The sequence below is a fragment of the Pseudochaenichthys georgianus genome, chromosome 13 (genome assembly GCF_902827115.2).
Source record: "Pseudochaenichthys georgianus chromosome 13, fPseGeo1.2, whole genome shotgun sequence".
In the NCBI taxonomy this organism is placed as follows: Eukaryota; Metazoa; Chordata; class Actinopteri; order Perciformes; family Channichthyidae; genus Pseudochaenichthys; species Pseudochaenichthys georgianus.
The window spans coordinates 28,286,674-28,312,790 of record NC_047515.1 but is presented as its reverse complement, the minus strand read 5'-3'; the positions used below and the strand labels follow the sequence as shown (position 1 = coordinate 28,312,790).

The following is a 26,117-nucleotide window of genomic DNA, read 5'->3' as shown; positions in this document are numbered from 1 at the left end:
ATTAAAATGCGTTAATTTTTTAACGTGTTAATTTTTGTGTAATTAATTAATCTTAATTAACGCGTTAAAGTCCCGGCCCTAGTAAATACATTTGGTCAAATGAAATGACACTGAGGAAGTGATAACGGCAACGCCCAGCGTGGATGAAGCTGGTGTAGGGTTGCGTTCCAATAGTCCATTTAGCTTAGGAACCTTCCTAACGGAGTGAAATGACCCGGAAGTACGTCACTGGCAGCCATGATAAGTGCCGTTCCAATTCTCTAAATGAAAGGAAATGAGGTTTCAAACTTCCTTTATAACCTCCTTTAGCTTAGTAACCACTGGACCTCCCTAACCGACAGGAGAAGCGAAAATGCTGCCCCACAATGCCTTGCAGCCGCAGCATTTGCCGTCACTCAACAGTCGGCCGTTCACGGAAACAACCGATTATGACCGAGAAATTATATCGTGAAAGTTACGGTGCTTATTAAGCATTTTAAAAAATAGGTGGTAAGTTGCCAAAGTGCTTTGTTTTGAACGTTCATCAGTATTATAATCAAAAAGAGAAATATGAACGTTAGTTTTTACTGAAATGATCAAATAAAGTCAACATTTCACAGTCTTTACTGAGCTGTGTGGGGTTTGTTCAACTTTTAAAAGATGTTTGAATGGTGATATACACAGTGATAGATGTTAAGGACTAACGTTTATAATAAATACATTTGTATTGATTTTAAGATCTTTAGTTCATACAATCATACGTATTGGGATCATTGGTATTAATGTGGACCGGAGGGAGAGGGTGACGAGCATAAGTTTCACTTTCCTTTTTTATTTCAATTCCAACTTTGGTCATGAAGAATATGATTCTCTGTTGTCTACGTTCATAAAGCAAAGCAACAGCATCAGAGCACGGTGCAGAGTCTCTAGATGAGTCCGTCGATCTTATTAAACATCCATGTTGTAGTCCGCTGTATAGAAAACTGTAGTTTCCATAGTTCCCCCACAGCAGCAGACGCACATTCATGACGTCCGCTGGCGCATCATAAACACGTCGGATAGTGAAAGTGCATTCGGATTCTCTAAAGTACCGCAGTCTCTTCTCCTAAGTCCTTTTGAATTCTCCTGTCCACTATCCCTTAACCCCGTGACGTTTCACTCAGAGGTCAAGGAATAGACGATAGGGTTAGAACTTAGGAGCTGATCTTTGGACTATTCGACTGCAGCCTTCGACTTCAGCCCTCTCTTTCTTCATGCCCCCCCCTCCGTGCTGTCCCTTCAGAGGAAGTGGGAAAACTGGATAAGACCTCTGGACACCACGCTGTCTGAATGATCCATACTGTTAATATAAGAGGAACATAAATGTTTTAGGAAATGAAAAATATGAAGTTAACAAATAAAACAGCTCAGGGGCAGTCATGGACGGTAGGTTTTCCTACAAAGTTAACTCAGCCTCCATTGATTTTCATATCAAATTAGGGCATGCATTAATATATATACCCACATGCCAGCTAAGGTCAGAAGAGCTTTATTTAACAGCTGGTCTTATGTCTGTGACCCATGTTGTTAATTGATGAGCCTGAAACATGCACTTGTCAAGGTTCAGAGGAAAATTTTGCAAATATGACCGTAGCCATCGATCATCTTAAGATAAGATATACTTTATTGATCCCAAGTTGGAAACATTTGCGTTACATCAGCATGTGTAACAGTTGTGAATATGCATTGGTGTTTATTTGTAAATCATTTAGTATAATCACACAAATTCTGTGTTTTATATTTAATAATTCTATGTTCTTTATTTATTGATTGTTCAATACCTGACAAGGCCGGAGATGAAATATCTACATACATCTTATAAGAGTATAATACATATGTATAATATCAGTTAAAATAAGTGCTTCAACATAGTTAACATTGCTGGAGGTATGCACAAATATTGATGGATGTCTTGTAATGCACTATTGAGGAACCGAACCTGTGACCCAAGTTGTTCATTCATTGCATAACTACACCGTTTGTGTATATGATTATGTCAATAAACCGTAGAAAATCTTGAAATCTTGAAAGGGATGTGCAAAATAGTCATTATATACAGTCTGTAATTAACTATTAGTAGAGAATAACGAGTAATGAATATACTTTATAGGGATCCTATTAATATCTAATAATAAAATAATGAAATTCAATAACATGCTTTAACCACTAGGTGTACAGCTGCCTGCACTGTACAATCGCTGGAGGACTGAGCTGTCACTCAAAAACTGAGTAGCCATGGGGACGCACCCCTGAAAGTCCCGATCACCTGGGAGGTTTATGTCAGAATCTCAAACAAAAAGTGAAGGAGCGCAAATGAGAAATCTGCAGCGAGAGCAAAAGTCTGATCATTGAGAAAGAAGAAACAAGAACTGCAAACAAAAATAAGAAAAACTTATAGTTTTATTTTTGAAATTTATTTTATTTTTGCTTGACTCCGTTTTTTTTCTCTTTTAAACTCATAGTTTTTCTTTATTCTGAGAAAGTGTTGCTTTATCTTTATGATACAAAACTAATCCCATAGCTCTGGAGCAGCCTTCCTCGACATTGAGAAACACCCAGGGTCTGCAAAGAAAATAGGAGATGAGTTTCAAAATAAAACAGGAAACAGAATCAACAAACAAATGTCAACCAATTCCCTTGGCAGAAGTAACAACAGAAATCTAAATATCTCTTTTAAATAAAAGTAAACATTTGATAAATATGTATGATTTTAACTGCTGTGTTTCTCTGCTGTCATTTGAAATTAATCACTCAAATTTCTACACGTATTTCAAAATTGATAGCAACTGCTGTTTGCCTTTCCTTTTACTGACTTGACAGTGTGGTGTCATGGGGTTCACATGAAGAAGAGACACTTCTTAATCAGATACATCATACATGGTGTGCTGCACATTGCGTACTTTAGCCGGATTACTACAGAGCTTATTGGTCCTTGATGTTTTTTAGGTGTATTTAAGCCCAAATCCTCTTTCATTTGCCATTTATGTTTTCAAGTGATCCTGTCGCTGTCCCATTCTTGTGAATTTAGGAAAACTTTGAGGGAATTTCTTCTTATTTGGAACAAACTTTGGCTCTGACTCAATGATAAACTGATCACAATATGGTGGTAAAATGTCAATGTCTGTATAACTTTCATAAATCATAGTATTTGTCCTCATTAAACAGAGGAATTTAATTTTCGGCCGGATAGAGATAAGAGAAATTAATCTCATCTGCATTCAGCTGCTCAGAAGGCAACCTCTCCACGAACCTCACTGTTTGCCAGTTTGCCTAAAGGTGGTGTAAACCCCGAGACATGAAACAGCCTGCCATGCACAGGTGCACCGTACATCATGATGTGAACATTAAGGTAAGATAAGATAAGATAAGACTTTATTCATCCCGAAGGAAATTGTTGTGCCAGAGTAACAAAATACAATAAACACAATAAACACAGCAGCAAAACTGTACACTAAAAGTGCAGCAAAAAGAGCAATTAAACATCCACAGACAACATGAAACGTAGAAACATATAGAAACATAGATGGTCACACAATCAATGCAATCATTATTAGCAGTATTTAGTAGGTAATAGTGCAACAATTAAAACGTAGTGGCAGTTACGTAATTGCACGTTATCATAGCATTATTATTAATAATTATAATATAATATAATATTGCACATAGTTATATAGCAGCGAGTGTATTGCAATGATGTTAATTATCTTGATATGTATCGAGCTAATGTCACCAGCTGCCTTTGGCTATGGCTTACTTTAAAGTGGAGACAAGTCAACACTTTTGCATTGTTATTGCTCATGTTCTGGGATTAATGCAAATTGCGGTCTCCGTGTTGACCGGAGACCACAAGGTCAAGTGAAAAGAATAAGGCATCTGAAGTCAATCCTTGTGGCTGAGAGTCTGTAACTCTGTGCTAATCTTGGGGATTAAGGGGCTATAAATGGCAGCTCATTTGCTCTTTATGAATGCCACTTTGGTGTCAGACAGGCTCTGAGTATCCGAACACAGGAACACAGCATGACTCAAAACTCGGTGCTAATTTTACTCTCTTTAGAGGGGCTGCTGCCACATGAATATGTTCAGGGCTGCAATGCCTTTGTATTTCATTGGAGTGAAAATTATAGTGTTTAACAAGAATTTTCTGTTGGCATGAGAGTCTAAATCAACGTGTGTGCTAAGATTAGATTGACAGTTACAAAATCATGCAGCACATTTTTTTAAGGTTAAAAACATCATATTAGATACATTTAAATCAGAGCTTTCACACATAAACCCTAAAATGATATTTACCCTGCGTTGCAATTTCAGATTGTAACTGGACTCTACTTATATAGCGCTTTATCCAGTCTTTACAACCCTTCTAAGCGGTTTACATATACAAGTCATTCACCCTTTCACCCCCATGCATATAGAGCAGTGTGCTCTAGGAACTACAATTCATACACATTCACAGACCGTTGGCCATGCCATCGGGAGCAACTCAGGGGATACATCAACATGACGACTGCACAGGCTGGGATCAAACCAACAACCTTCTGGTTGAAAGACGAACGCACTCCCTCGCAGCCACAGTTGCCCTTTGACTGTAATTGTGTCCTTGTGTGAACAGACATGCTTGTTCCTCAGGGCATTCATGGCGAGTCATGTGTGGGCAAAGCGATTTGGAGACTTCTATAAGTATGGTTCACACTGAAACCATCAGACAAATATAACTAACAGCAAAGGCCTTGGTTGTTTATGACCAAATAATGAACCTGTAATGTGACCGCGAAGTCATGCATTGCCTCCTGGACGCTTTACCCAGGCGCCTCTTGCCTATACCAAACAGAGCATTTACAGTAAGTGAGCATCTCTAGTTATGTGTTACATGTGTGAAAAGGAAATTCCATTCTATGAATTAAAGACCATTATGTAATTATGGTAGATCACCTGTACTGACACTTAATGACAAAGCGTATATATATATATAATATATATATATATCATATCAGATTGTAATTGAAGCCTCTCCTGGCACACACACTCTCTGAATATTCTGCCTTAGATCTGCACATCCTGATTCTTCCTGTGCTTGTAAAACCAGGCACCGGGAGTCTATAGGAGGTTGCCTCAGGTATATCTATCAGGTATATCTATCAGACGTGACACATTTCATTTGCATGCCACTGATGCCTAACCTGAGATGCTGTGCTTTGATTTGCTGCTGCACCTTGTTGTTGCGGAGCAGCCAGGTGGATGAGGGGAAGGAAAGAGACGAGCTAATCGAGCTGGCTCACTATCAGAAGGAGCGTTGCTAGGTGACGGTGTTGAAGGAAGTGAAGTGAAGTGAAGTGGAGCGTGCGTGTGTGCGCGTGTGTGTGTGTGTGTGTGTGTGTGTGTGTGTGTGTGTGTGTGTGTGTGTGTGTGTGTGTGTGTGTGTGTGTGTGTGTGTGTGTGTGTGTGTGTGTGTGTGTGTGTGTGTGTGTGTGTGTGTGTGTGTGTGTGTGTGTGTGTGTGTGTGTGTGTGTGTGTGTGTGTGTGTGTGTGTGTGTGTGTGTGTGTGTGTGTGTGTGTGTGTGTGTGTGTGTGTGTGTGTGTGTGTGTGTGTGTGTGTGTGTGTGTGTGTGTGTGTGTGTGTGTGTGTGTGTGTGAAAAAAACAGATGGAAAAAAAGAAAGAAAGAACCGAGGTATGAACATTTATATCATGGGTTACAAGACAAGGCGATTCAAATAGTAGGAATGTGACTGACTGACTGACTGACTGACTGACGGATGTTTGACTTAGTTAAAGGGCACCTATCATGCAAAATGCACTTTTTGATGTATTTTATACACAAATATGTGTCCCCGGTGTGTACTGTTTAATAAGCAGGACATTAAAAAAGATACTCACCTTGTGATAAACCCGTAAGAGAAAAAGCGTTTGAGCTCCATACTATTTCAGAAATAATCCTTGATGTGGTTTAGAACAGGATGGCGTTTTATCACAGCAGAATTTAACTTTATCTCTGGTAGAATTCTGATCAGGCATTAGCTCCGCCTCCTCCTCTCTTTTTTTTCAAGCTAAGGACCCACAATCCGTGTTTCTCTAATGGCGCATTTCCACTGCACCGCGTAGCAGGGTTTAAGCGTGCCGTGCCAAACCCGGCCCGTTTTTTGTTGCGTTTCCACTAGGACTAATTCCGGCTCAGGGTTACTTTTTCACAGTTTTTCTGGCCCTCCAAAATCTTGGTTCTTTCTAGTTTTTTTGTCTAGTTTCTGAACAGATATGAGGAGCTGTGAGCTCTGAGTGCTAGCAGCTAACGGCTGATGTTTGGTTTTGTTGTTCGCATTGAAGATGACGTCACGGCTCCGCCTACACTGTGTTACTATAGTTACTGCCCCAGCTACTAAACTGTAATGGAAACGCAGCATAAAGTGAGCCTGGCCTACCAAGGCCTAACTATACCGTGCTAAGCCGTGCGAGGCCCTGCAGTGGAAATGTGCCATAACAGGGCTGAAAAAGAGGGGTATGAGCAGTATGAGGCATGGCTACAATGGGTGATCTGTTTGGTATTTTAGGCAAAAAACTTCACAGACATGTTTTGTATAGGTATGGCCCTACAATATATGTTTCCAATATAGCATAATAGGTCCACTTTAAGTAGTTATTTTAGTAATTTAATTGGACACTATTGAAAAGATGCAGAGTTATAGCAGGGATACTTCCGTCCAACAAGGTATTTTCATATGAGCAAAACAAAAAATGCCTAATGGGTTTCCTATTTATACACCTTAAGGACTACTTTTGTTGAAGCAAGAGCTATTTTTTAAAGGAATAGTTATTCTGGGAAACACACTCACTTACTTTCTTGCAGAGAGATGACAAAATAGGTACATCTCTCATGCCTCATGTAATTGTTTCATCTTTTTTGTGTAAATCCTACATCAATCATAGAGTAAAAAGCCTTAATTGTGGATTTACAGAGGTTTATGTGTCAGACTATTTAAGCTAAGCTAAGAGACTGTTGCGTTTAGCCCTATATTGACAGGATAGACATCAGTGGGATCAATCATCTCATCTAATTAAATGCAAAATAACTCCTAAAGGTCATTTTTTCATATTTGCAGACCTTGTGCTTCTGAAGTACTTTCTACATTGCTTTGTTGTAAGAGGGAGGTTTTTCTGGTCAATGGATAACAATGGAGATGTTTTGATAATAGATCCCATTGAAAAGTTTCAATAGTAAGGTCTGTCTTGTGACCATTTTCCTAAAAATACTTTATTACTTTATTTACTGTGACAAAGCCTATAGAAGGATCATTAAGGATCACGATGCTTATCATGTCTATACTCAAATATGCTCTATACCCTCCATCTCTGTCTCTCACAAACTAAAAATGATGAGTATGTGTATTTTGAGGTTTTCTCTACTCGCATCTCAAACTTCATTGTGTTGTCACTAAACATTTGAAAAGTTGTATTTTATCACAAACTTCTTAGACAGGAGAGTCAGTCATCATCAGTCAAGCTGCTCCATGTGCAGAGGTTATGAAATCAAAGTGTTGCGGTAACGGTTTCTGGGTTTAATAAGACTGTGGGGGAGACTAGGTTAGGTGTGAATACTTGCAGTGGACTGAGTGGAAAATTATTCCACTGGTTGAGCGATCAGATTAAATGCTCCATCTGTCTTTTTCACCAGGTCTGGCACAAAGCCATTTCTGATTCACAAAATGCGTCGATGGGTCATCTTCCCACAGAGCGAGCTGCTCAGTGACTGCTGCCCGAGATGCATTCAGAGCACTCTGCCATACATATGACATTTTAGTGGATGATAGTTCACCTTTTAGAAACAGTTAGCATCTTCACAGGACTTCAATGATTTCACTTTCTCAGCAATCAGATAAAATGCTCCATTATTTGCAACAGACTTTTTACCACATATCTCCATCAATGTTTTGGATTTAAGTGACTACAGGTTGAGGTAATCTGCCTTCAAAGGTTATTTAACCAAGATAGGTAATAAATAGTACTGTGCGTAACGTGCATTTATTTGTCCATTCAGCTAAAACAGACACATTTTATCATAAAATGTTGTCACATAAAGTGATTTTGTAAGGCAATGCAAGGCAAGTTTATTTACAGTATATAGCACTTTTCAACACAAGGCAATTCAAAGTGCTTTACAAAAAACGAAAGACATTAGGAAAATGGCATTTAAAATCAGTCATTAAAAAGAAAAGTTAATAAAATAAACATAAAAAGAAAAAAAATACATGGATAAAAGTTAAAGTGCAGTCTAAGATATGAATAGTTCAATTAAAAGCAGCGACAAAAAGAAAAGTCTTCAGCCTGGATTTAAAAGTAGTAAGAGTTGCAGCGGACCTGCAGGTTTCTGGGAGTTTGTTCCAGATATTTGGAGCATAATAACTGAACGCTGCTTCTCCATGTTTAGTTCTGACTCTGGGGACAGAAAGCTGACCAGTCCCTGAAGACCTGAGAGATCTGGATGGTTCATAATTTAGCAGGAGGTCAGAAATGTATTTTGGGCCTAAACCATGCAGTGCTTTATAAACCAGCAGCAGTATTTTGAAATCTATTCTTTGACACACAGGAAGCCAGTGTAAAGACTTCAGAACAGGAGTGATGTGATCCACTTTCTTAGTGTTAGTGAGGACTCGGGCAGCAGCGTTCTGAATCAGCTGCAGCTTTCTAATAGATTTTTTAGTGAGACCTGTGAAGACACCATTGCAGTAGTCCAGTCTACTGAAGATAAAAGCATGGACAAGTTTTTCCAAATCCTGCTGTGACATTAGTCTTTTAATCCTATATATGTTCTTTAGGTGATAGTAGGCTGATTTAGTAACTGTTTTAATGTGACTGTTGAAACTCAGGTCAGAGTCCATGACTATACCTAGATTTCTGGCTGTATCTGTTGTTTTGAACATTGCAGGCTGAAGCTCAGCGCTAACTTTTATACGTTCTGCCTTGGCTCCAAAAACCATTACCTCAGTTTTATCTTTGTTTAATTGGAGAAAGTTCTGACACATCCAGTCATTGATTTGTTAAATGCACTTACTCAGTGTTTGAATTGGAGCATAGTCTCCTGTTGAAATTGTTACGTAAATGTGTGTGTCATCTGCATAGCTATAGTAACTTATTTTGTTGTTTTTCATTATCTGAGCCAGCATGTAGACGTTAAAGAGAAGAGGCCCCAAGATGGAGCCTTGAGGTACCCCACTTGTCAACTCAGATGTGTATTTACCTATAGAAACAAAGTTGTTTCTGTCCTTTAAGTAGGATTCAAACCAATTTAGAACTGTTTCCGAAAGTCCCACCCAGTTTTCCAGTCGGTCTAGTAATATGCTGTGGTCAACAGTGTCAAACACAGCACTGAGATCTAATAATACTAACACTGAAGTTCTGCCACTGTCTGTGTTTAAGTGGATGTCATTAAAGACCTTTACAAGAGCAGTCTCAGTGCTGTCGTTTGGACGAAAGCCTGACTGGAACACATCAAAACAGTCATTTAAATGCAAGAAATTACTCAACTGTTGAAAAACAACTTTTTCAATGATTTTACCGAGAAATGGGAAGTTTGATATGGGCCTGTAATTGTTCATTACTGAAGCATCTAGATCAGGGGTTCTCAAAGTTTTGATGAGTGAGGGCCAATTTAGGTACCCAATATTGGATTGAGGGCCGCCCAAGAAAAAACGGAACACAAAATAATTCCAAAACAAATCCTTTCTTTATTGTACTAACCAATTACCGCAACTCGCGAGATGCCTATTTGCCATGCAACCAGTAGTCTAGCAAACTTTCCACAAGCTGTCATTCATAATTTAGGAATGACAACCCAGGGGGCGCAGTTTTACCATTCTTAACCCTCTGGAGTCTAGGGGTATTTTCTCGATTTTTAGATGTTTTCTTAAATCACCTTTTAAATGTATTTCTTCTAACATGGCACCCCATGTGTTAAATATCAAAATGTTCAGGACAATCTCTGGTCTTGCTATATATGCATATTGCTCACCTTAGAGCACTGTTTGATGAGATAAGTAGCTCAAAACCTTAAAATGTGACATCCGATTTTTGGAAAATCTTCAAAACTCTTGTGAAAACACAAATGTACTCATGTGATCGAATTGTTTTGGTGTTTTAGATTTGGTTACCAAAGTCATAGGATCACAAAAGCAGTGAAATATTTGAATTACACTGTATATAAATGTGTTATTCATGTCTAAAATTAAAAAAATTAAATTCAAATTTTGAGTAAAATAGGTGTTTATCACTCTACTTTCACCACAGCAGGGACTGAGATACATTAGGACTGAATAATGACTTCATATTACATACCAAGGTTCATGTGATGTGTACAAATACAAATTGAGCATTCAACCTTTTTTTTTTCAACCAACAATTTATATAAATATAAGAAACTGGAAAATCTCACTATTTACAATATTGAACATCAGAACTTTCAACCAACTATTCATTATAAATGTCAAGACAGTGTCAAGGTCTTTGTCTGTCTTCCAAGACAGTGGGTCTGGCTGCTGTGTAGGTGGGGGTGATGGTGCATGGGCTGCTGTGTAGGTGGGGTGTACAAGTGCTATACGAGACCTCCACGAGACCTCCTTGCTGGCTGGGTTGAAGGTGATGGCTGTGGTGGAGCCTTTGTGTTGAGGTGTATCTTGACCTGGTGGCAGTCGCAGATGGAGGTGGAGGCAGCTGTAGTGATGCTGGTCTGATGCTGGTCTGCTGGTCCTTGGTGGTGATGGCTCTGGTAAAGGCCCTTGAGCCACAGTATGAGGCATGGCTACAATGGGTGATCTGTTTGGTATTTTAGGCAAAAAACTTCACAGACATGTTTTGTATAGGTATGGCCCTACAATATATGTTTCCAATATAGCATAATAGGTCCACTTTAAGTAGTTATTTTAGTAATTTAATTGGACACTATTGAAAAGATGCAGAGTTATAGCAGGGATACTTCCGTCCAACAAGGTATTTTCATATGAGCAAAACAAAAAATGCCTAATGGGTTTCCTATTTATACACCTTAAGGACTACTTTTGTTGAAGCAAGAGCTATTTTTTAAAGGAATAGTTATTCTGGGAAACACACTCACTTACTTTCTTGCAGAGAGATGACAAAATAGGTACATCTCTCATGCCTCATGTAATTGTTTCATCTTTTTTGTGTAAATCCTACATCAATCATAGAGTAAAAAGCCTTAATTGTGGATTTACAGAGGTTTATGTGTCAGACTATTTAAGCTAAGCTAAGAGACTGTTGCGTTTAGCCCTATATTGACAGGATAGACATCAGTGGGATCAATCATCTCATCTAATTAAATGCAAAATAACTCCTAAAGGTCATTTTTTCATATTTGCAGACCTTGTGCTTCTGAAGTACTTTCTACATTGCTTTGTTGTAAGAGGGAGGTTTTTCTGGTCAATGGATAACAATGGAGATGTTTTGATAATAGATCCCATTGAAAAGTTTCAATAGTAAGGTCTGTCTTGTGACCATTTTCCTAAAAATACTTTATTACTTTATTTACTGTGACAAAGCCTATAGAAGGATCATTAAGGATCACGATGCTTATCATGTCTATACTCAAATATGCTCTATACCCTCCATCTCTGTCTCTCACAAACTAAAAATGATGAGTATGTGTATTTTGAGGTTTTCTCTACTCGCATCTCAAACTTCATTGTGTTGTCACTAAACATTTGAAAAGTTGTATTTTATCACAAACTTCTTAGACAGGAGAGTCAGTCATCATCAGTCAAGCTGCTCCATGTGCAGAGGTTATGAAATCAAAGTGTTGCGGTAACGGTTTCTGGGTTTAATAAGACTGTGGGGGAGACTAGGTTAGGTGTGAATACTTGCAGTGGACTGAGTGGAAAATTATTCCACTGGTTGAGCGATCAGATTAAATGCTCCATCTGTCTTTTTCACCAGGTCTGGCACAAAGCCATTTCTGATTCACAAAATGCGTCGATGGGTCATCTTCCCACAGAGCGAGCTGCTCAGTGACTGCTGCCCGAGATGCATTCAGAGCACTCTGCCATACATATGACATTTTAGTGGATGATAGTTCACCTTTTAGAAACAGTTAGCATCTTCACAGGACTTCAATGATTTCACTTTCTCAGCAATCAGATAAAATGCTCCATTATTTGCAACAGACTTTTTACCACATATCTCCATCAATGTTTTGGATTTAAGTGACTACAGGTTGAGGTAATCTGCCTTCAAAGGTTATTTAACCAAGATAGGTAATAAATAGTACTGTGCGTAACGTGCATTTATTTGTCCATTCAGCTAAAACAGACACATTTTATCATAAAATGTTGTCACATAAAGTGATTTTGTAAGGCAATGCAAGGCAAGTTTATTTACAGTATATAGCACTTTTCAACACAAGGCAATTCAAAGTGCTTTACAAAAAACGAAAGACATTAGGAAAATGGCATTTAAAATCAGTCATTAAAAAGAAAAGTTAATAAAATAAACATAAAAAGAAAAAAAATACATGGATAAAAGTTAAAGTGCAGTCTAAGATATGAATAGTTCAATTAAAAGCAGCGACAAAAAGAAAAGTCTTCAGCCTGGATTTAAAAGTAGTAAGAGTTGCAGCGGACCTGCAGGTTTCTGGGAGTTTGTTCCAGATATTTGGAGCATAATAACTGAACGCTGCTTCTCCATGTTTAGTTCTGACTCTGGGGACAGAAAGCTGACCAGTCCCTGAAGACCTGAGAGATCTGGATGGTTCATAATTTAGCAGGAGGTCAGAAATGTATTTTGGGCCTAAACCATGCAGTGCTTTATAAACCAGCAGCAGTATTTTGAAATCTATTCTTTGACACACAGGAAGCCAGTGTAAAGACTTCAGAACAGGAGTGATGTGATCCACTTTCTTAGTGTTAGTGAGGACTCGGGCAGCAGCGTTCTGAATCAGCTGCAGCTTTCTAATAGATTTTTTAGTGAGACCTGTGAAGACACCATTGCAGTAGTCCAGTCTACTGAAGATAAAAGCATGGACAAGTTTTTCCAAATCCTGCTGTGACATTAGTCTTTTAATCCTATATATGTTCTTTAGGTGATAGTAGGCTGATTTAGTAACTGTTTTAATGTGACTGTTGAAACTCAGGTCAGAGTCCATGACTATACCTAGATTTCTGGCTGTATCTGTTGTTTTGAACATTGCAGGCTGAAGCTCAGCGCTAACTTTTATACGTTCTGCCTTGGCTCCAAAAACCATTACCTCAGTTTTATCTTTGTTTAATTGGAGAAAGTTCTGACACATCCAGTCATTGATTTGTTAAATGCACTTACTCAGTGTTTGAATTGGAGCATAGTCTCCTGTTGAAATTGTTACGTAAATGTGTGTGTCATCTGCATAGCTATAGTAACTTATTTTGTTGTTTTTCATTATCTGAGCCAGCATGTAGACGTTAAAGAGAAGAGGCCCCAAGATGGAGCCTTGAGGTACCCCACTTGTCAACTCAGATGTGTATTTACCTATAGAAACAAAGTTGTTTCTGTCCTTTAAGTAGGATTCAAACCAATTTAGAACTGTTTCCGAAAGTCCCACCCAGTTTTCCAGTCGGTCTAGTAATATGCTGTGGTCAACAGTGTCAAACACAGCACTGAGATCTAATAATACTAACACTGAAGTTCTGCCACTGTCTGTGTTTAAGTGGATGTCATTAAAGACCTTTACAAGAGCAGTCTCAGTGCTGTCGTTTGGACGAAAGCCTGACTGGAACACATCAAAACAGTCATTTAAATGCAAGAAATTACTCAACTGTTGAAAAACAACTTTTTCAATGATTTTACCGAGAAATGGGAAGTTTGATATGGGCCTGTAATTGTTCATTACTGAAGCATCTAGATCAGGGGTTCTCAAAGTTTTGATGAGTGAGGGCCAATTTAGGTACCCAATATTGGATTGAGGGCCGCCCAAGAAAAAACGGAACACAAAATAATTCCAAAACAAATCCTTTCTTTATTGTACTAACCAATTACCGCAACTCGCGAGATGCCTATTTGCCATGCAACCAGTAGTCTAGCAAACTTTCCACAAGCTGTCATTCATAATTTAGGAATGACAACCCAGGGGGCGCAGTTTTACCATTCTTAACCCTCTGGAGTCTAGGGGTATTTTCTCGATTTTTAGATGTTTTCTTAAATCACCTTTTAAATGTATTTCTTCTAACATGGCACCCCATGTGTTAAATATCAAAATGTTCAGGACAATCTCTGGTCTTGCTATATATGCATATTGCTCACCTTAGAGCACTGTTTGATGAGATAAGTAGCTCAAAACCTTAAAATGTGACATCCGATTTTTGGAAAATCTTCAAAACTCTTGTGAAAACACAAATGTACTCATGTGATCGAATTGTTTTGGTGTTTTAGATTTGGTTACCAAAGTCATAGGATCACAAAAGCAGTGAAATATTTGAATTACACTGTATATAAATGTGTTATTCATGTCTAAAATTAAAAAAATTAAATTCAAATTTTGAGTAAAATAGGTGTTTATCACTCTACTTTCACCACAGCAGGGACTGAGATACATTAGGACTGAATAATGACTTCATATTACATACCAAGGTTCATGTGATGTGTACAAATACAAATTGAGCATTCAACCTTTTTTTTTTCAACCAACAATTTATATAAATATAAGAAACTGGAAAATCTCACTATTTACAATATTGAACATCAGAACTTTCAACCAACTATTCATTATAAATGTCAAGACAGTGTCAAGGTCTTTGTCTGTCTTCCAAGACAGTGGGTCTGGCTGCTGTGTAGGTGGGGGTGATGGTGCATGGGCTGCTGTGTAGGTGGGGTGTACAAGTGCTATACGAGACCTCCACGAGACCTCCTTGCTGGCTGGGTTGAAGGTGATGGCTGTGGTGGAGCCTTTGTGTTGAGGTGTATCTTGACCTGGTGGCAGTCGCAGATGGAGGTGGAGGCAGCTGTAGTGATGCTGGTCTGATGCTGGTCTGCTGGTCCTTGGTGGTGATGGCTCTGGTAAAGGCCCTTGAGCCACAGTAGATCTTGACCTGGGGGCTGGCACAGATGGATGTTGTGGCTGCTGGATAAACGCCGCCTGTGTAGGACAATAATTACAACTAATTTCATTGAAATAAAGTTCAAGTAAATGTTGCTCAAGCACAAATAACAATGCACACATAAAAATAAAGTTTGGGAGGTTGCAGAAGGAGTGTCTCTCTCTCTCTCTCTCTCTCTCTCTCTCAGACACACACACACACACACACACACACACACACACACACACACACACACACACACACACACACACACACACACACACACACACACACACACACACACACACACACACACACACACACACAGAGGTATTTCCAGTTACTTTACATTCAGTATAAAATCACAGACACACATATACATAGGCTACATCTGATTACAAAGTCTCATCTGTACAGGACGGTAAAATAATAACAGGCACACATATAAATACATATATGACAAAGTCTCATCTGTACAGAACAGTATGATAAAATAATCGATGGCAAAAACATGTCACTGTAAATGTCTCCGTTGTGGGACGAATAAATGATTAATTTAATCATCTACACATGTAATCTCACTTTACACACCAACATAACGTTAACACAGAGTAATCGTTTGCTAATGGAGAGTCTATTTTGTCCCAATAAAAAGTTCATGACTATCGATAAAAAATATATATCAATAAACCTATTGTTCATTTTCACGGTATTCCCCACACATTGCCAGTACACTATTACTGTAATATTTACACTTACCCATGTCCAAATGGATCCTTGTTGTTGTCTTTGTGTTCTTCTTCTTCAGAAGAGTCGAAGACTTCAGGTTCTGAGGCTCTATCTTCACTGCTGCTCTCTAGCGAAGTCGGAAACTGTAAAGTTTTTTTTAGCCATTTTCTCTGTCTCTCTCTCTCTCTCTCTCTCTCTATCCTCACAGACGTAAACTGATGGGAGACACGTGGTTTATGTTTTTTTACTTGGTGGGTAGGCCCTTAGTGATTTCTCGATGTCCATTGGTCATTTGAGACCATGATGGCTGCCGGCCGAGATTTCCTTGACGGACACACAAATCCACCAATCCCATACAGTGTAAAGTCAAGCTGCTTTGAGCGGCCATATTGGCTGCTGTGCCCTGGTTACAGTCTCACAGGAGATACCGCTGGAAAGCTACTCTTCCAGCGATTCCGCGGATATCTGAATCATATTTCTACTCCTTATAATCGAAAATATATGATTAATTACGTAAAATTATGCGCACTCCAGAGGGTTAAATTCCATTCTAATTCTTTCTAGATACAACCACGGAGGATTCAAATATAACGCATGCATTTCAGCGTGTCACATTAACTATCGCGGGCCGCCAGAAACATTTCCGAGGGCCGCCATTGGCCCGCGGGCCGCACTTTGAGAACCCCTGATCTAGATTATTCTTTTTTAAGAGCGGTTTAATGACTGCAGTTTTCAGGGCCTGTGGGAAAATACCTTGGTGAAGAGATTTGTTTACTATATGAAGTAGATCTGAGGCCATGCAAGGCAAAACATCTTTGAAAAATCCTGTTGGAATAATATCAAGGCAGCAGGAGGAGGACTTCAGAAGTTGTATAATGTCCTCTAGGTTTTTATCATTAATCTGATGGAATTGTGTCATGGTGTTTGACTTGATGTTAAGTGGACACAGAGACAACACATTTGCTGTTCCTGATGCAGAGGCACTGACTGCTTGTCTGATTTTCTGAATTTTGTCAGTGAAGAATCATTGCACGCCTGGTGGATAGAAATTCAGAGGCTACTGACACTGGGGGGTTAGTTAGTCTGTCGACGGTAGCAAACAAGGCACGTGCGTTGTTTTTGTTTTTGGTAATGATGTCAGAGGAGAACGATTGTCGTGCGTTTTTCAATTCCAAATTATAAAGGCCAAGTCTCTCTTTATAGATTTCAAAGTGAACCTGGAGATTTGTTTTTCGCCACCTGCGTTCCGCTTTCCGACATTCTCTTTTTTCTGTTTTCACGGTCATGGCCTTTCTCCATGGAGATATTTTCATGCCAGACACTTCCTTTACCTTAGTTGGAGCAATGGCATCTATAACATTTTTGAATTAAAATGATCTACTAGCTCATTTACTGAGATGTTAGCAGGGGCAAGTGTGGAAGAAAAATTCTGAGTAAACATTTCCCTAGTATTTTCAGTTAAATATCGCTTTGTGGTTATCTCTTTTTGAACATTTTTGTGAACAGAAATAGAGCTCTCAAAGAAAACACAGGAATGGTCAGAGAGTGCAACATCAGTCACCACAACCTTAGAGATATTCAAACCCTTTGAGATAATTAACATCAAATACTCAAAATTGGGATATTCATGCTACTAACAATAGATTGATATCAGGAGAGCAGAAAAACTATCTTCTGTCGCAGACTGAAAACCCACGTTTCACTTGTACATTGGCCATTAAACTCAACACATACACACAAACATTAATTATTCACATTACAATAGACATTGATATTGAAAAACTACACAACACTGAGCGTGATACCTCTGGGTTCTGCTCAGTATTAATCCAGATCCAGAACACAATGGTATTTGTAGTTCTGCAATATTAAACATATCAAGTAAAACAAAGTGGTGAACAGTTTAATTGAATGTTAATCACACAATTAAAAGATGTTTAAATCTGGTTTCGTGGTCAAGATGGTTTGAACTGATCTCAGACTAACTCTCTACAGCGATCAGTGCTACATAGTATGCAAGTGCTCTATAAATAGTGTGTGAAAGTTGTCCTTTGGAAGAAACACAATCCCAGAATAACAGCAGGTTTATAGTAATATTCTCAGAGCAGATAAGTGCCTCACATTAGATGAACCGACACTAGAGGGCACTGCATCAAACAGCAGCGCTCTAACCCTCTTAGAGAGAAAATATGAAGAGACCGAGTAGCTTCAGATAGAAACGTCTTGACCATTCCTGTTCACCATGGAAACACTCACATCCACAGCATGTTAACATGAAATCATAAATGAGACCAGTGCATTCAGCAATGTGAGAGATGTAACTGCTGAAAGTGTTAACAAACAGACACATTTATATACACACATATATACAAATAAAAATAGATTACATATACATTCTCTTCACACATGCATACATACAGTGTTTAATGAAAAGCATTACATATAACACTACATGAGGTTGTACATTTTAAATAACCAGGGATGAGGAATTATTCCAGGTGTTATATTCCTGAGTAAATAACATGACATTACGTCATTTTTTAAATGTTATACAAAGTGGGGGATAGTCACTAAATAAATGTACTCAAGGACTGTACAGAATTACATTTATAAGGTACATCAAGTATTTTCCTTTTATGCTACTTATACTTCACAAAGTGTCATAGGCAGATATTGTACTGTTTATCTTACTACATGTATCTGACAGCATTAATGACTTTACAGGTTTGTACTATATCAAAAAATAGATAAATCAACTAATACACTATGATGTACTATTATTTAAATATATACAGTATATACCTGGCAGTATTAATTACATGTATTCCTGTTATCTCATCCTTTAGCAGCTGAAACATGAATATGACAGATGCATGAAAATGAAAATGAAGTTATATACCAATAATGTAATACACATTATTCTGAGAATGGCCACTTTGGATAATTAGTACTTTTAGATGTGGTACTTAAGTATATTTGGTCCCTTGTAACAGAGCATTTGTACACTCCAGTATTATTACATTTAATTAAGTACATCTTTGTATAGGGTTTGCCATGTGTCAAATGCATTTAAATTATCTAATAAGTCAATGGCATTTGTCAAGATGAAACCCTTACTGTAAAAGGTCATGTGGTGATACTGATTCACCTTATTTTTATCTGATTGAGAACAAGACCCTAACCGCAAAAATAGTGCTTTCACGATGAAAAATAACTAATTTATTATAATAATAATAATAATAATAATAATGAATTAATACCTAATATTTATTATAATAAGGACACCATTTTTCTTTAATTATGTAATTGTAAGGCAAGCATACTGGCGTGAACAAAACTCAAATCTAACTTGAAGCAGGACGTAGAAAGGTATTTTTTTAAATGTAACTCCTCCTAGGTTTCTGAATGCTCAAAGTCATACTCAATCAGAAAAATAAAGATAACAAACAAGCCGTATTCATGCATAAACCAAAATTATTTTCGATTTAAGGCATAAGATTATGCATGTTTCTTTTTTTTGTTTTACTGTCTGTGAAAAAATACAGTTTGTATTTTGAGAAAAGTGCATCTATGGACAAAACAAATCAATACACAGAATGTAAAAAGACTATATCCAGCCTGAAATGTTCGGCTGAAGTGAGGTTTGCATTAAGTCAACAGATGAAGCAGAAGGCCCACCTCTCATAAGCCTTAAAAAAAAGACCGTTGTTGCACCGTGATTGGACGAGAGGGTGGGTGAACGCACCAAGCTGATTTTAAATATTTATTCTGAGTCAGTCCCCGGCGCCCTGCACAACAGGTGATCTGAATAAACTCCAATCAACTCAGAAGAACTGTGACATTCAGCTAAAAGGAATTAGGAAAAGGGAAATGACAACAAGTAGGCCTACAAAAGAATGAGGGGCCGCCACAGTCATGACTTGAGAAGAAAGACACTGCATGATCTGTCAACTTCAGAATCAGAATACCTTTATTTCATCTATTACCTTTGCTGCAGTTTTTAAGTCAGACATTTTTATATTTCTACTTAATCATTCTGAAAAGCTAATTAGTGAAAATGTCACATGAAAACTGTGAAATTCAGCCAGCTCATCATCCAAGTCTCTTCCATGCCAAAAACAAGCACTACACTATACTTAACAATAAGCTCTACAGTAAACAGTCCCGTTTCACAAGAAGGACGTTTTTAGATTTGAAGGTGTCAGGTAGTGTTTACTGGCCTATAAATATCTTCAAGCAGGTGGCTAAAACCTGTGTGGCCCATCTGCTCTCTAACCCTCGGACACGGTAGAGGGTACAATGGTGTGAGTTTATGTTCACCTTTCATGAGTGTGTGTATCCTATTTTGATCTCCACCACTTTCCCCTACAGTATTTTGAAATGTGTTTCATGAAGTTCTTATAAATACCCTTATGAAACATTGATGCCTAATAATAACTGGCCTTACCGTAACCCTAATGAGATTGTGTGTGTGTGTGTGTGTGTGTGTGTGTGTGTGTGTGTGTGTGTGTGTGTGTGTGTGTGTGTGTGTGTGTGTGTGTGTGTGTGTGTGTGTGTGTGTGTGTGTGTGTGTGTGTGTGTGTGTGTGTGTGTGTGTGTGTGTGTGTGTGTGTGTGTGTGTGTGTGTGTGTGTGTGTGTGTGTGTGTGTGTGTGTGTGTGTGTGTGTGTGTGTGTGTGTGTGTGTGTGTGTGTGTGTGTGTGTGTGTGTGTGTGTGTGTGTGTGTGTGTGTGTGTGTGTGTGTGTGTGTGTGTGTGTGTGTGTGTGTGTGTGTGTGCAGTCGGTCCATGTCCAAGCACAATAAGCCTCTTAGGTGTAATCCTGCCTGTTTAGGAGGGGAGTGATTCCAAAACACACACGCACAGACACACATACCATGTATACATCACTTCAGGGGACATTACATTCAAATCAAATCAAGTTTTATTTATATAACACATTTATAAACGATTTTTGGTCGAGCCAAAGTGCTGTACATATAATAAAAATAGCCTACAGTAGAGACACTTTACAGCAAATACAACAGCACAGATTGTTCAGAATATTAGTATGAGAAAAACGACACCCTCTATCCTTAGACCCTCACATCGTACAAGGAAAAACTTCCAGAGAAAACCCCACAGTTTAAGGGGGACACATGGGAGAAACCTTAGGGAGAGCAACAGAGGAGGGATCCCTCTCCCAGGACGGACAGACGTGCAATAGATGCCGTGTGTAAATCGAAGAGATAATCCATTTTACAGCATATAGACCGAATGTTAGGAAATGCATGTGTCTGTAATAAGAAGATGAATCCACGAGGATGTCAGCGACAATCCTGTGGAAGCCATCAGGGAAGCAGCATGACGAGACCCAAGGCAGGACCGCAGAGACCGGTTCAGCCACGACCCGAAGTCCACGACTTAATCCAGAACTCAGGATAGAGGATCCAAGACACAGGACTACAGCAAGAGGATCAACCTCGACTCCGGATCCCGGCGTAGATATAGATACAAAACAAGAAAAAAGATTTGGCTGGGTTAATCGGAACAAGAGAATACACAGACACAGACAGAGAGGGGAAAGGTCATTGGATAAAAGTTATTCTTGATAACCCTCTAGAAAGATCTCATGAACTTCCCCACTCAATCTATCAAGACCCGAGCAGTTCTATTAGATATAGTATGAGAAACAGAGATAGGGAGCACAACAACCTATCTCTTCGTCAGATGCACTCCCCCGCTTATCTAAGCGACTCTGTACCCCGTTACCCTCTACAAGGCCATAGACGAGGGAAAATGGGGGGTGGGTAAGGGTTTTTAAGAATAAACCGCAAGGGTCTAAAGGGAAAAAATATGAAATATAAGGTACTATATTTTATGAAATTCTATCTACTATTCCTATATTCGAATAACGTATAAACTATTTTAAAAATACTTTATGAAATCCTATGTTGTGTTATAAATATTAAAATAAATAACTAAATGAATAAATAAATAACTAAATAAATGAATAAATAGATAATTAAACAAAAGCCAGAGAGAAAACGTGAGTTGTAAGTGTTGATTTAAAAACCCCCAGGGTCTGGGCCGACCTCACATGGAGGGGCAAAGTATTCCAGAGCCTAGGTCCAGCCGCTGCAAAAACTTGACTTACATGCATTTCCTGGAGACTTATCCTAATCTTAACCATAACCCACACTTTCCTAACCCTAACCCTTACCCTTAACCTTACCCTTAACCTTACCCTTACCCTAACCCTAATCCTAAACCTAACCAAGTCTTCACCCTAAAATTAATGATTCCCCTCATGGGGACCTCCAATTTGTCCCCATAAGGGAGGCGAGTCCCCACATGTGACTGTGTAAACAGATGTAGGTCCCCACAAGTATAGTGATGCTAGGCCACAAACACACACACACACACACACACACACACACACACACACACACACACACACACACACACACACACTGCTTGGGTTTTTGTCCTCCAGTTCAATGCAAAATAAAGTCCTCCAACTCGCGCGGAGTAAATTGCACAGACAGCAGTTAGTAAAATTGATTTCAGTAGCCACTTGTCTGGAAATACCGAAGACTATAAACGATTTTGAAAACGTTTTCTCAATAGAACATCTTTGATAATGTCTTCTGGCCAATCAGAATCAAGATAACGGCGTGGTGTTGTTGTTGTTGTCTCCGGCGGGAAGTCCCGACGGAGAATACTTTTGCTGTATCTCTTACATCGATACGATACAACATTACGTGTTGATAGAAATCAACACGTAATGAAATAAGAATAAGGGAATAACATCTGACGGGTCTTTTCTCTCTTTTACAGACTATCTGTGTTCTCCGGAAGAAAACGTCCACATGATCGACTTCACAAGGTTTAAAATCCGCGACATGGAAACAGGGACGGTCCTGTTTGAGATTACTAAACCTCCAATACCAGGTCAGTTGGAAGCCAATATGACACATTTTCTATTAGATTTAGACAACAAATCGTTTTAGGAATTATGCCTCTATTTCACGAACACTGAAGTAGATATAACACAGATCCCCAAATACATTCATATTTTATGAAGTTTTATTATGATGTGTCTCCATGTCACAGAGGATAATCGAAGATAAACAATGTAATTATAGATAGATAAGTGGCAGGCACCTTAGAAACTGTATGTGAGCTTTAGTTCCTTATATATTTCTTTCTTTTAAATGTCTCTTTTTTCAGCGGGAGACAGAAAGCACTTTGACCCCAACGCCGGCCGCTTTGTCCGATACCAGTTCACACCGGCCTTCCTGCAGTTGCGGCAGGTTGGAGCCACGTAAGTGTTTTCTTTAATTTTTTAACAACATATCTTGATCCATATTGAAATTCTTGACTCATGGAACAATTATGTTTAGCTTCTAATACACACATCATGTCTACAAATATAAACTATGTGCTTGTATACGTGTGGACTGGTATATGTGAACATTATATTAAGATCAAAGAGTGTTAAGGATCTGATTCTTTAAAAAAAATATTTAGCTAAAAGAATTTCATTCCAAATCCCTCTTACCCCATTACACTTGATACAAGTATCATGATGCTACTTTTTAAAATGGTGTTTTATTTCTTAGTTTCACTCTTTCTCCTTCAATAAACTGCAAAAGACAACAATCCCAGTCACTGGTGGTTGATGGTGGAAGGTGTTTAGTTGTAAAGCAAATTGCACAGGGTTACATGCATGTAGGACAAGACAGCTATCATCAAACTAATGCAATTAAACAGGAGTTTTTTATACACAAATCAGCCACTTATATTTTATCACGCTATCAAGTGACAGGTCTAATGTTAACTGTCTGCCTCTTAGCCTTCTTATGTGCTTCACTCTTGTCCCCTAAGTTAATATTCAGTGTTTATTTAAACACTTTGAGAAAGAAAGAGACGTGTGTGTAAAAAAGCTGAATGATGCATGATGTCCGGTCGACCCAGCAGCACTGACAGAAGACGCATGCGGGCTGTGGGAGGTGTGGGGGGGCGTCAGTGTGGGACGACAGGCTGATGATGATCTGAAGATAGAGAGCAGCCAGGCCCACCTGCTGAGTCAAATATCTGTCAGTGTGCCTGAGTGCTGTTCCTCACCAGACTCCTACTCTGTGTCTTTCAATCCAACGGACTCCTAATGTTAATAGCTTAATGAAAAAACCCAACGAATGATATATTTGTTTTTGAAAACCATAATGGTTCAGGTTTTATGTTTTCTTTTAGCATAGATCCTCGGAAAATGTGTTCACTGTTGTTCTGGGAAACCATTTAAATAAATCTAAACAAATCCTAGGTTAGATGATTTTATCATCTATTCAAACTGTTGATCACCTAAAGAAAAAAAACAAGAATAAAACACCAACCTCCAGCGACCATATTTAAAGAAACAAATGTGGAAGTCAGTTGGTTTTTAAGTTTCACTTTACAAATGTAGTTCTTTTTAAAACCAAATGACCTTTTCTTATCCTAACTAAGTAGTTTGCTGCCTTCACCTTTAAATTAGTTGTGCTTGTGTTTTAAATATTTAGTTTCCACAGTTTTGAAGAGGTCTTTACATTTCAGTTCCACTCTACAGTGTAGAATGTGCAATGGTCCTGTCTGACACATTATTGTGCTAATAATGACCGCTGATAACACTCAATTATTGACTTGATAACATTCAAAATGGGTGCAGTCTAGGTTGCATTTGATTTGCTACCAGGCTGGTAAATTAATTTAATTCCTGTGTTCTTGCAGAGTTGAGTTCACAGTGGGAGACACACCCATCAACAACTTCCGCATGATTGAGAGACACTACTTCCGCGATCAGCTGCTCAAGAGCTTTGACTTTGAGTTCGGCTTCTGCATGCCCAGCAGCAAGAACACGTGCGAGCACATCTACGAGTTCCCAGCGCTGTCCGAGGAAATCAGTGAGTGTCACACACAATACGCCAACATGCACGTGTGACCACAAGAGAGAAATGTACTAACACAGAAGTTGATTTGACCTAACAGGATATAAAGATGCAAAATCCTAAGTGTTGTGTGTGTGTGTCTTCTCTCTCAGTGCGCGAGATGATACTTCACCCTTACGAGACGCAGTCTGACAGCTTCTACTTTGTGGACAACAAGCTGGTGATGCACAACAAGGCAGATTACTCCTACAGTGGGGGGCCATAGGAAGACCACACTCTAGACATTTTCCATGTACCACTTCAAGACCGGAAACAGATGAACTAATGGACAATTCACTGGCATTAAACGCTCTTGTCTCACTCCATAAATGTCCATTCAGGTATTCAGCTGGAGGACCAATAGATTTCTCCCGTTGCCTCTTTGCAGGAACATTGAATTCTGCCAGTTTAATCATCCGAGTGTGTGAGTGAGTGTGTGGGCAGCCAACACATGCAGTGTCTGTACATACTGCTGATTTCAGTCTGTATACGTGGGTTACACTTGATCATCAGGAAGACGTCCGATCATTTACATTTACTGTGTTTTATAGTTATTGATGTGAAAAGAAAAAAGGTGACAGTGTGTCAGAAACACATCATGAAACAAAGACAGAAAAAAGTTACCCCCAACAAAGGTTTAATAATAAATAATCCATTCAGATGTACATTTATATAGTTTGTATAGAAAGTTCATTACATATTTAGGTTTCTTAAATTCCTAGTAGCACACATCTGATTCATTCTGTCATTGTTCATTTCAATAGAAAATGTGTGTCTTTGTGAATGTGTCATTTGTTTTATGTGTACATGTAGTACTACTTATTCAGGAGTATATTTTAAATAAATAGCCACTTTTACGTGTCAGAAAACCTACATTAGCCCAAATTCAGATACCAATTTTGATATCCAGTGCTTTCTCTGTAGTACTGAACACTGTGTATACTTTAATTATGATAAATGTTTTAAGTATAAAATGAAAAAAAGTATGTAAAGTTTTGACAGCGGAAATTCCATCACTGCAATAAATATGGACATTTTTCTAAATCCTGAAATCCATTGTTGTTTTTTCAAAAGAAAGTATAAATAAAAGTAAAAGTAGACAAAATATTATCAAAACAAAGAATCAGAATCAATACAACAGAAGGGACCAAAATAAAATCAAAACATACTGCAATTGTATAAATGTATTTACAGGTTTCACTGACTTGTATTTATTGGTAATGCTAAGTGACAATGTTATCTATCAATAGATTGATTCAAAATAAACGGTATGTTTTCAAATACATAGTTGATTTTCAGATAAAGCCTGATATTTGGAAATGAACTATGGTCTTTATCTCTCTGGTCTTTTTCAGGCTACGTAATGTAGAAAACAAAAGTACTAAAA

At 38.5% G+C, this 26,117-nt stretch overlaps 1 protein-coding gene across 1 annotated transcript in view; it reads left to right on the top strand.

Moving 5' to 3' along the window:
* The window catches only part of unc119a1 (unc-119 lipid binding chaperone a1), a 35,209-nt gene extending 9,452 nt beyond the window's left edge, over nt 1-25,757 (top strand). The window contains exons 2-5 of the mRNA XM_034097757.2: nt 22,605-22,718; nt 22,998-23,091; nt 24,534-24,706; nt 24,844-25,757. Coding sequence (XP_033953648.1) covers nt 22,605-22,718; nt 22,998-23,091; nt 24,534-24,706; nt 24,844-24,956 — 494 coding nt within the window. The 3' untranslated portion in view covers nt 24,957-25,757. The remainder of the gene's footprint in view (nt 1-22,604; nt 22,719-22,997; nt 23,092-24,533; nt 24,707-24,843) is intronic.
* Nucleotides 25,758-26,117: the final 360 nt, after the last annotated feature.